This window comes from Papaver somniferum, chromosome 9, assembly GCF_003573695.1.
Source record: "Papaver somniferum cultivar HN1 chromosome 9, ASM357369v1, whole genome shotgun sequence".
Classification (NCBI taxonomy): domain Eukaryota; kingdom Viridiplantae; phylum Streptophyta; class Magnoliopsida; order Ranunculales; family Papaveraceae; genus Papaver; species Papaver somniferum.
Window position 1 is genome coordinate 154,358,091 of NC_039366.1, and position 11,769 is coordinate 154,369,859.

General features: G+C 37.8%; 2 protein-coding genes across 5 annotated transcripts; one reads left to right on the forward strand and one right to left on the reverse strand.

The window, feature by feature from the left end:
- Nucleotides 1-202: 202 nt before the first annotated feature.
- On the forward strand, nt 203-7,139 carry LOC113308473. 3 transcript variants are annotated; one of them, XR_003339812.1, is made up of 14 exons: nt 203-404; nt 739-838; nt 913-1,040; nt 1,141-1,294; nt 1,494-1,603; nt 1,853-1,936; nt 2,022-2,070; nt 2,183-2,274; nt 2,819-2,957; nt 3,116-3,204; nt 3,279-4,672; nt 5,606-5,713; nt 5,796-6,604; nt 6,694-7,139. XR_003339812.1 is itself a non-coding variant. In XM_026556941.1 (13 exons), exons 2-13 carry the CDS (start codon nt 746-748, stop codon nt 6,356-6,358), a joined length of 3,003 nt encoding a protein of 1,000 aa, XP_026412726.1. In that variant the 5' UTR covers nt 203-404; nt 739-745; the 3' UTR covers nt 6,359-6,605. The 3 variants fall into 3 exon arrangements, 1 of the variants encoding a protein (XP_026412726.1); XR_003339813.1 differs by having other exon boundaries at nt 5,796-6,594; XM_026556941.1 differs by lacking the exon at nt 6,694-7,139 and having other exon boundaries at nt 5,796-6,605.
- Nucleotides 7,140-7,668: 529 nt separating this feature from the next.
- LOC113307609 (floral homeotic protein APETALA 2-like) lies at nt 7,669-11,485 on the reverse strand. Of its 2 annotated transcripts, XM_026556061.1 has the most exons (10): nt 10,520-11,485; nt 10,391-10,416; nt 10,228-10,258; nt 10,032-10,119; nt 9,765-9,910; nt 9,534-9,578; nt 9,336-9,439; nt 9,127-9,251; nt 8,685-8,801; nt 7,669-8,308 (listed from the first exon to the last, which is right to left on the reverse strand). In XM_026556061.1, the coding sequence occupies exons 1-10, from the start codon at nt 11,215-11,217 to the stop codon at nt 8,138-8,140; spliced, it is 1,551 nt and encodes a 516-aa protein (XP_026411846.1). In that variant the 5' UTR covers nt 11,218-11,485; the 3' UTR covers nt 7,669-8,137. The 2 variants fall into 2 exon arrangements, with proteins under 2 accessions (XP_026411846.1, XP_026411847.1); XM_026556062.1 differs by lacking the exon at nt 9,534-9,578 and having other exon boundaries at nt 7,670-8,308.
- Between the last annotated feature and the right edge of the window lie 284 nt (nt 11,486-11,769).

An 11,769-nucleotide genomic window follows, 5' to 3' on the forward strand; every position in this document is an offset into this window, starting at 1 on the left:
ATTCAGCTTAACTTGATGATAATGGGTTTTTGACACCTAGGGCTATTCTATCGAAATCCTTTTTCCAATTAAAAGTTCATACCATACCAAATTCGTTTAGGTTTTTTGGTAATTATAAAATTTTACATGGATCATAAAGAAAAATCAAGTTGATTATTTATTTATATTTAATGATAGATAAAGACCTCCGAAAATAAAAAAAACAAAGAAAAGATCCATCCATCCAGAAAAGGCGTTTGCGTTTCGGACCTCTGAGTTTCTATCACTCGTAGTCGTCTCTCTCTATATCTCTCTTTTAGGGCTTCGTTCTCTTCCGCTCTCATTCTCTCTCCCACAACTGCGTATATTGTTGTTGTTTTTCTGCCTCCGAAGAAGAGATTTCGTTACTTTTTAGATCCCTAACTGTAAGTATCACCAGTTTCGAAACGAAACCCTAACTTGTTAAGATCCATGTTTTTCTAATAGATTTGTGTTTTGATGATACTGATTTCTGTTGTGCCTGTTGCTAATCAAACAATGATTATGTTATTTGATTCTTAAATTCCTAACATTATCTGAAACTACAGTTGCGATAAAATTATCACCAATTTTTTTAGGGTTTCATGTGTTTAGTTTGTAGTGTGTGTTTAGTCTTTATGAGTTGATTGTTCACTTGCAATTTGTTTTGTTGGTTGGTTTCAGTTTATATTTCAATTGTGTTTTTTCATCAGCTGGAGTTGATTTCTTTTCTGTTTGTAGGTCAAACATGGGTGATGAAGGAGACAAGATATGTCCTCTCTGTACCGAGGAGATGGATTTGACTGATAAGCAATTGAAGCCTTGCAAATGTGGTTATGAGGTTAGATATGATCTTTTGGATTAGATAATTGGAAACATTATGGACTAGTTCTTATTTTTGTATTGTTTCTTTAGATATGCGTTTGGTGTTGGCATAATGTCATGGACATGGCTGAGAAGGATGATATGGAGGGAAGATGTCCTGCATGTCGCACTCCCTATGACAAGGAAAAAATTGTAGAGAAGACAGTGAGATTTGAAAGGTGATTGTTTTATAGCATTAGCACACACTGCTACACATACTTTTGGCAAGCAATATTTGGTTAAATTGGGAATGCTCATGATGTGCTTACTTGCAAACAGGTCTATGGCTGAGAACAATTCAGACAGAAGATTAAAGCCACAGAAGGGGAAGCCTAAGTCATCTGATGGAAGGAAGAATCTTAGCAGTGTCCGAGTTATTCAGAGGAACCTGGTGTACATAATCGGGATACCTTCTAGTTTAGCTGATGAGGATGTGCGTATCTCCTCCACATATGCTCTTGCTCTGACCCCTCTCCACATCAGTTTCTAAATGAGTGGTTCAGCTTAGATAGTCTTTTGCGCTACATCAGTATCTGCTTGAGTTATTGAGTGGGTTTTGGTGTTTCCGATCAGTTTGGTCTGGCATTTACATTGTTTTTAGTGTTATGACGTGTTTTTATGGTTCTGTGCAGCTTCTCCAGCACAAGGAGTATTTTGGTCAGTATGGAAAGGTTATGAAGGTTTCTATGTCCCGAAATGCTGGAGGGTCCATACAATATTCTGCTACCAACACTTGTAGTGTGTAAGTTTTCCGTCATTTTTTTTTTTGGTGGGGGTGCGTAAGTGCTGTTATCGCTATGAAATGCCCGCTATGAATTGTTGTTGTATCTCCTTTTACCGTTCTCCCCCTTAAATATGTGGTTTACTGCATCTTTCTGCCAGTGTGCAAAAGATTACTGATCTTCTATGCTAAGGTCTTTTTTTTGGCTAATTAGCGTGCGTTTCATGCTCGAAATGTAATTTACATCAGTTCTGTTATTCGTGCTTGCAGATATATTACTTACTCAAAAGAAGAAGAGGCTGTCCGATGTATACAATCAGTGCATGGCTATGTCCTAGAAGATAAACCCTTAAAGTAAGCTCATGCACTACTTCTCATGTATTATGCATAACATAGCAGGATGTATCAATTTGATACCTGTTTTTTTCCCCCTTTGCAGAGCGTGCTTTGGAACCACAAAATATTGTCATGCATGGTTAAGAAATACGGTATGGGGAAAGTCATATATAAATTGTGATCTTATCACGTTCTTTTTCTTGGTTACTGAAAAACAGCTATACGCAGTAGAACACTAATTGAAAGTTTCTCTTTGTTTTCCAGCCTTGTAACAATCCTGATTGTCTGTATCTGCATGAAGTTGGCACCCAAGAAGATAGTTTTACGAAAGATGAAATAATTTCGGCATATACCAGGTACAGTTGCATATGCTGAACTATGTGGTGTTATCTATTTGTAGTTTATGCCAAAGTCTCTCTGTTTTTTTGTGTGTTTAATGTGTCAACTTGAAAGTGATAGGGATGCGGTGGGGCAAACATTTTTCGTTGATCTAACTATCCTGAGACCTTATTGTTTATTTGAGCTATCTCTTAATTTAACTCGTTATGTGTGTTCCTGTAGTCCATCAGTTGTGTGAAAATTTGCATTCAATATCACTATGACGTGGGATGTGTTGCAAGTACTCTTTACGATTGCAAGCTGTTTTGAATGTCTATCTTTTCCTTAATGTATAATATTATTTGAGTACTCGTAAACCTACTCTTGAAAATAGTAGCGAGTACCATTCTTCAAAATGCCAAGAAGCTTAGTTTGCTGCGCCTGATTTAACCTGTGAAGAGGGTCAGAAGGAATTGTTTAGTGTTCAGTGTAATCATAGTGCTCAGAAGGAATTAATGTTGTTTAAAGTATGTCTTAAAGTAACTTTATTGTACTAACCCATCTTCTGTTTCTGATTTTTAGGAGTAGAGTTCAACAAATAACTGGCGCTACAAACAATTCTCTGCGACGTTCAGGGAATGTGTTGCCTCCTCCAGCAGACGAGCTAATCAATATCAGTGCACCTACTTTAGAAAAGCCTATACCCATAAGTGTCTCAAATGTATGAAAACAGAGATTGTCTGCTGTTTTTATCTGTTTTGTTTGTTTATACATTTTTTCTTTATGAAAAAGTGCCATGCTCTTATAGTTTGAATGTTTGAGTATTGGATATATCTTTATTCAACATTTATTCTGATTACACTTGTTGCTGTAAACCAGAATTCTTCAAGTCTTGGTAAATCTTCGCCCCCCAGTATGCCAATTGTGTCCCCTGGAAGATCTGTCTCTCTTCCAGCAGCAGCTTCATGGTATGATCTTCTCTTTAGTTTATCTTTGTTTGGTTTGAGAAGTATTGCTTCTGAATTTATGAATCCTTTCTCAGGGGATTGCGTGCTTCAAATGGACGTCCATCTAACATATCGTCAGATGGTTCAACTGGGTTTACTAAACAAAACTCTGATGGGCGTGATGATTCGTTCCCTCCCATGGTTTCAAGCACAATTAGGGCTGCTACAGTGCATACCGAAGTAGGAAAGAAACATAGTGGCACAGAAGATAATCATGCGGTACATTCTAATGGTAGATCCGGGTTCCTGGAAAATCGCAAACAAACTTCAGCTAGAGATAAAACTACAACTGATAAACCAGAGGAGGTTGCCCGAGATGCATTTCCTCCTCTTACAGCATGTCCACCTTTATCTGAGAACAGGGAAGCAGGCGTTGCAAAGCCATTAAAAAATTCTAAAGTACCTAATAAAAAAGCTAGTACATCGGCTTCAGGCAAGGGTGTGAGTGTTGTTATCGATGAAGCAACTCAGAGTTTATGTTCTGGGATTTCTTCTATAGCCATAGGTAGCTACACTGGCGCAGGAACTTTTAAATCTAATGATCCAGTCTCTAATCACATTTCATCTGGTTTACCTGGTAATTCACTTGTTGCTAGTGAAATTGCCAGCTCATCTGATGAAGTGTCTGTTTTAAAAGGACAAGTACCATTAGTTCGGGGTAGTGAAGCTCAAGAAGGCGTGCAAGATGTGAATAGGCAAACATTGAAGATTCCAGAAGTTGGTGAGCAGTCATCACATTTGCCTTACTCATCTGATCTTCTTCATGCTATAAACAGTTCCAGCGGGAACAGCTGGGAAGGCGACCAGAGTTTCCCTTTGAGCAATCATCTCAGTGTTGATAATACAACTGTGCAGGCAGATGTCGCTGATGCTTCACTTCTAGCTAGATCGAACGAGCTGTTATCACCTAATGGGTATTTCGAGAGCAAGGTCAGCAGTTCTTCTAATATGGGAAGGACTTTTGGTCATTCCAGACATCCATTGAATGTTGAACCTGTTGGTTACTCAGGAAGTTGTAATGATAAAGGATCAGGTGCTCTGAAAAATAGTAGTGTGGATATGGGTGAAAGTAGCATAATCTCAAATATTTTTTCAATGGACTCTGACGCATGGGATGTTTCATTGGCATTACCTCAAAATCTTGCTCAATTGTTTGGTGAAAATGAGCATGGCTCTCTCTCTAGTGCATTGAAAGTGAAAAACAGCAACCAATCTAGGTTTTCATTTGCAAGACAAGATGATTTTGCAAACCAAGTACCTGGCTTGGAGCCTTCTTCAGGCAGCAATAGTTATATGGGTAACTACTCTACTTATCAGAGTTCCATGGCAAACGGAGACTTATACACCGAAAAGTGTCAACCAGGTTTTTCATCCTATATTTTGGAGGAAGCAGACATCTTTCCTGGTGGACAACCACTCACTTCACCAAGTAAGCTCTCTTGTAAACCTTTTGAATCAACTCCCATGGCTCCTTGTTGTTTAAGCATACTAAAACTCTGTTATATATCTTCCTGTTCCTACCGTTAGCTAGCTACTAAAGATGGATTGAAATTTTGCTGTCTTAGTCGTCTTTGTGCGCATCTTTGTGCTGTCTTATTTCTTTTGTTACTGTTAAAGTATGTTAGTTGTATTAAGATCATGATTTGGTTTTTGTAAGAACGTCTTTCAAAATCATCGGCGCAGAGTGTAAGTGCCTGAAATCATGCATCTATCCTTGCTCTTCTAATTCAAGTTAGTTGTAGCTTATGCCAAGTGTAGTGCACATTAGAAACGAGGTGTCCCCAAAAAATATTCACGAGTGCTCTTCTAATTCAAGTGTAGTGTGCATATTCTAGTGGTCCAAAATTGATGTCCAAATTGAAGAGAGCCATAATTCTTCTTCAATTGCTTTTCCTAAGATGGAGGATCCATCAATTGCTGGTTTGGCTTTTTGGGTTGAGGAGCATTGATTGGGATATATTTTACATTGCTTCATGTCTTCACCCAACTAGTTCCTGGATTCCTGGATAAACGTTTTCGTACTGTAGTGGTATAAAATCTATTTGATCATTTCAGGTTAATGCACCTTTATCAGTTGCATATCAAAACTGTGAACCAGGTCTCTTATATTAAGTCCAATAAGTCCAAGATAGACTTTGCTTAGACGTCTATCATGGTTCCCAATGCCCCTATTTAATTGGATATCTTTTGACTTTTGAGCATCTTCAAACTGTGAACCAATTATCTTGATCTCTTATATTAAGTCCAAGATGACTGTTCTTTGCTTGGACGTCTAACATGGTTCCTAATGCCCCTGTCAATTGGATATTTGGATGTTATTAACAATATAAATACTAACGTTCTCTGATATTCTTCCGAACAGTTTCAAGAGCTCCAATATCTGCACCTCCTGGGTTTTCGGTTCCCAGCAGAGCGACACCTCCAGGATTTTCTTCTCAAGATAGGCTGGACATTCTAGATACTGCTTCTGGTTTGTACATTTTCAAATTCTCTTTTCGTATACAATTTGTACTTAACTGTGGTTCTTACATATCACATATTTTTTTCTCCAGGAAATCATTCTTTTGAAAGTTCAATGTTAAGAAATCAGTATTGGGGTCAGCCAAATGGAAACCCTGTTAGTCATGAAGACATTGAGTTTTTTGACCCTGCAATAATGGCAGTCGGCAAAGGGCTGCTCCCTAATGGGATTATTAATGGCTCAATTCCAGATATAAAGTCAACCTTCTCTCCTCAGGATGATCCTAGAATTCAGCAGCTATTAATGCAGCAATCCATATCTACGCAGCAGCATTCTAGATTTTTGGATCAATTTGGGAACGGCGATAGATTTTCTTCTCGTAATGATGTGTATAGTGGTATGCATTTGAGAAATCAAGAGCAACCCTCCTTTGTGCAGTCATCTTTACAGTCTAGAAATGCTGCTGCTCATATATCTAATGGTCATTGGGATGGAGGTCGGAATGAGTTTCAAAGCAGAAATGACCTTGTCCTGTCAGAGCTTCTTAGAAATGAGAATACACTTGGATTTAACAAGTATTTTCTTGGTCACGAGGATCTGACGTATCGTATTCCAAGTTCAGGTGATCTATACAACAGAGCATTTGGAATGTAACTTTCTTTTGCTCGAGGCAAAATTGTTTCGAGCAGGGTTCTGGCATCTCGGTGGTGGATGGAGCAAGAAGTGTGGTCAATCATATCTGCATAGCCCAACTGCTGTTTCATTGCTCCTGGAATGGGTGTTACAATTCTATACCTGGTGTCGTCGTGCACATTACTTTGTTATGGAAAATCTTGGAAGGCTTGAGCTAAATTGGGTATTCTAAGCTATCCGATCACTTGGTTTTTGAGGTACCCGCAGGTTAGGATTTCAGTCTAATATTTCTTTCTGTACTTTGATTAGCATGTGAAGTTTCAAGTGCCCTTCTTGATGCCTTTATGGTTTTGCAGGGAAAGCTTTTTCCAAAAAGGATTATGCATTGGCAAAGAGATTGAAATGCTGTGTGATTGATTGACAACAGGAATACTCTTGTGATTGAAGGGGCTGAAGTCAAGTTGGAAAACCGAGATAGGCCACCTTTACGCACAAAGCGGCTATATGTTTCGCCTAAGGTCTAGGTTTTTCATCTATTTTAGATACATTCTGTTTTGCACCCTTGCGTGGGGCTCTTGTGTAGAGTAGTGGCTGATCGCAGTGGATGATAGAAGATCCCTAATGAAAGAAAGAATTAGTTTACCTTAATAGGAGGTTGTGTGAATTTTTAGTTGGTTTTCTGTTAATGATAGATGTGGATATAATTTTTCTCCTGGAGTTTCACAACTATTTTTTTTGTTTCTTTTGGCCATTTGTGAACTGAAAACCCTTCAGTAAGTGACCACCCAATTGACATTTTCTTTTTCTTGACTGTCAGACCGATATTATTACAAGTCCTTTAATGACCCCTATCCACCCGTTCGTTATTTAGAAGCAACTTCTTAAAGATGTGAAGCTGGAGGATAGAGCTGAGCTGAAAATAAAGAGGATGTAACCCATCATCATTGATGGATGCTAATTCCAACTGAGAAAGGGCAAGGATTCTGTGGTGACAGTCTGACTCATGTTTACTTTTGAGGAGATACTATAGAGAAGAACCCTTTCAAAACTATGAAAAGCCAAGGTAATCCTGATACTGTTGGAGAATGGGGAAAAATAATGTGTAAACCAAGTGGTTACGACTTTTCACGTAAACCATCTCCTTACGTTAAACACAGAAGTCTTTTGTCCCTTCTTCCAAGGGAATCAAGTCCCCCCTCTCCTCTCCTCCCCTCCCCTCCCCTCCCCCACACCCCAGTATGGCACGATAGAGATGGGTTGCAGAGTTGACGGCCTGAACTGAAAATGCTCAGATAAAAGAAGCAACAGAGACTATGCAGCAGCCTAGAACGCTGAATACCATCAATAAATCAAACTCATACGACACCCATTATTAGATTCACAATTCATAAGTTTTGATCTTGTAATTAACAGTTTTCTGTTACAATTGAGACGGATATATCAGGCTTGGTATATACTATATATCAGGCTTGGTATATTCTGTTACTATATATATATATATATACTATTGTTTCTGATAAGTGATAACAACCACCTGGAATAGACAAGCACGCACACAACAGCATTCTCTCCCTCGGAACTAAGCTGGTTAACTGCAATCCAACTTTTAAAGATTTTTCGCGGTTATATACTTATTAATTGTTTATAACCACTTACTTTAAATGCAACATAATATGGTTTAGAGGGTCTAAGAGATATGTAGAGTAAGAAAGGGATGCCCTGGGATGTCTGATTGTTTTAGCCGAGTTACCCAGATGTATAGAATATAAAATCAGATAGATTTTAGTAGCTCTTCAGAATTCAGATCCTGTTGGTATTCGGAGGAATTGTAGCTGAAGAAGAGAATCCTGATGATGCTGCAGCAGCGAATAAAGGCATTGTGGCAGTGGGTACAAATGATCCATGAAGTTGCATGGACTGACTAGCCAGACGAGGCAAATCTACATCCACCCTTCTACCGATTGTTCCCCCCTGCAATTAGAAGCCATGCTTTTGTTAGTTAATGTCCTGATAGAGCTATAGAAAAATAAAAATGAAAAAAAAAAAAACACAAAAATACTCGAGCAAGTTTTCTATTGAAGTTTGAAACCTGTTTACAACCTAAGCTGTTACTATACTTCACTTGAATCTAGCAATGAATCCAAGGAGTTTCAAGGCTGAACTTATATGCAAAGAGGAAGACTGTATGTTTCAAGGACATCCAATTGTGACAATGCTATTCTCTGGCTTCTAAGGTTGACAAATGTTATCTCTATACGCTTGGAAGGGGGAAGGCACGAGGGGGAGTAGTAATTGCTTTCTGTTGGAGACTAAGAGCAAAAACAGTCACATCAAACACACTAATTACCTCATAATTAACAAAGAAACTGGGAGGTATGCCAGTCCAGAATGCAGGGTGCTCGGATGACATAACTTGACCATTTGGTGTTTGAACACACAGAGCTGCTGCAACAGGGTTCTCCATCTGGAAAAGCACGGTAGATGGTAAGGTTTGTTAATAGCTTTTTGACATAACAAACTGAGGCTCAATCCAATATCCACTTGAATGGCAAAAATGAGTCAACTTTTGATATATGTGATCCATCATAAGACTCTCCTATTTTTTACTCAAGAAATTTGAGCCTTCGAGTATAGCTAGCTAGTGATTAAGCTCAAATCTGAACATGTGCTCTACACTTAAATTGTTGACGGATGCATAAGCAGAGTAATGTTATCTAGGTTCATGAAACAGCTATTTCTTGCATATTAATAAGATGGTATAAAGTCTTAAAAAGTTGTATAGTAATTACCCTTGCTCTCTTAGCATCATGTGTGCTGAAAGGGAAGTAACCGATCATATTGCTTCCACATCGTCGTCCATCAGCAGAAGAAGGCGTAGACATCCCTAAGTTTAGGTCAAGGTTGTAATTGGTGCCTGAATAATATAAAACAACAGCCGTGTTAAAAGATTAACAAAACATAGCAAATCAGACAAAATGATGTTCAGATCAACTTATACCTCCTTCGTCGATCTTGGGATTTATCTCCCCTGCATATGTACTTGGCTCAAAATTGGTGACTGCTTCTCTTCCATTACATTTGATAGCTGCTTTGTCATAAGCCCTGAGTCCAAAAACCAAAATGTAGACTTGTGTTGGAAGAAACCTTAAGGTAATAAATTCTGTATACGAGATAACAAAATCATGATCTGTAAGACCTTGCAGCTTCTATTTCGTTGTCGAATAGCCCAAGATATATATACCTGCACGCAATCATTACATTCTCATCTATGAAAGGTTCTCAAATCTTCTTGTATAGGCATCTTAGAATTGTTTAGAGCCTAGTATAGAAGCCTGATACCCATTCTAGAGATTTTATGTTTGCGGAAGTTGTATAATATATCTTAAATGTAATTTCCTAGTTGTCAAGTATTGAAGGTCTTTCTTACTTCTTGCCGAGAAATTGTCCCATACGAGCTTCCCATCTACCGCATTTGTGAAGCGTCACTCCTCTATATTTCGACGTGCCCCTTGAGAATCCCGTGCTATGGCGACGAAGGATGTGAACAAATTCCTCCTTGGTTAAGTTATTCATCTGAAGATCAGTTTAACGAAGATACAATCCAATCAGATTACACCCAGCAGCAAAAACAAATCACCACTTAACCTATAAGCACCATTGATTAAATTTTTTTGTAAAGTCAAATAATTAGTACCTGCTTCATATCCTCATCATAATCACTAAGATTAAAGTTAATATCAGCTTCAACGCCTCTAAACTTAATTGCTGCTCGATCATACGCTCTGTAACCATGAAACCCAATCTCTTTTAAAAACATGTAGTTACAAAAATCAAATTGAAATAAAAGCCTAACATTTGAAATTCTAGTTTTCAGTGAAATCAAATTTTACCTTGCTGCAGCATGAGCTGTATCAAATCCACCTAAAATATTACAAAACCAACACTAAAATTCATCAAACACATGAAACAAGTTCATCTGTCACACTAATTGACATCCAAATTTCTTATGAACCACAGATAAATTTTCATGTAGAGATTATTATAAATCCTTACCTAAGTAAACTTGTTTCCCACAATCCCTGTTATAACACCAAATTAAAACTAAATAAATAATCTTAACTAAAGTAATTAAAACACTAAAACTTCAAAGAAAGATCAAACAAAATTAGGACTAACACTAACCAGATATGAGATTCCCATCTGCCAGTTCTTCGATAGAATGTAACTCCTCTGTACTGAGAACTTCTAGACCTAGGTCCTCTTCGACTCTTCTTCACTTGAGGTTGTTGCTGTTGTTGTTGTGGTGGTGGTGGATGAATTACTTTCATCACTACCTCTTGTTTATGATGATTTCCACCACTAGCAGCACCAACAACAGTTCCACGGTGGTGAGAAGAAAGATCCATCCAATGCGATTGAATCGAAGACTCAGAATTTGGTAAAAACAAATTAAAACCATTAGAATCACCATGACTAACAGGAAATAGCTTCTTAGTTACGAAACTTGATTGTAATAAGCTGAGATTTCCCGCCAAATCATCGTCACGAGAATCTCCGGTTTCAACTCTATTAACAATAACATCAACATCCTTCTTCAGTATACCAAAGTCCAACGCCAAAATCTCATTTCCGTTACCATTTCTACCACTTAGATGGTCATGATTATTATGAGTTGAACACGAATCTTCTTCTGCACCATTACTTGAATATGCTGTTTCGGCATTCACTACTGATGATGAATTCGATGTTCCTGATGAATCATCTATCACAACCTGTTGAACTTTCCCAGAACAACCTCCTTGCTGTTTCACCTTGAAGACTTGTTCAGAATCACAGTCCATCACTTCTTCAGTGATTCTAACGTTAAGATCAAACATCATTCTTCCTTTTGCTCACGGATTGACCAACAAGAAGCACCAAAAATACTCTTCAATGAAGAGAAGGAAAAAATAACTCCAAAAACTAATCAAAGTCACAGAAAACTCGATCAGATTAAGAATCCAAATCAGATTAATCTGAGTTTAAAGTAACAAAAATTGATCCAATCTTAATTCTAGTAACAATTTCTCTGAAAAAAATTCATAATCAGATAAATCTGAATAATCAAAAATCAGAAGAAAGAAAAAAGAGAATCAAATTGGAGGAGAGAGCAGAGCACTAGTAAAAAAAGATGAAGTTGAGAAATGAAATGATAGTATTTATTTTGAGTCTCTCATGAGTCTTGATGTAATCGAGACCGTCAAATTATGTAGACGAAAGTATTGAAGAAGACTTTTGAAATAAAAATCATGGGATTTGTTTCGATAGGGTGACGCCACGTGGCGAATAACAGTAGGTACGATAATTCAATAAGTGGGGCTCATTAAATTCATGATGCTATAAATAGGAAAAAAGGAGTATACCATAAATATGTTAGATTATCAACGGCTGCG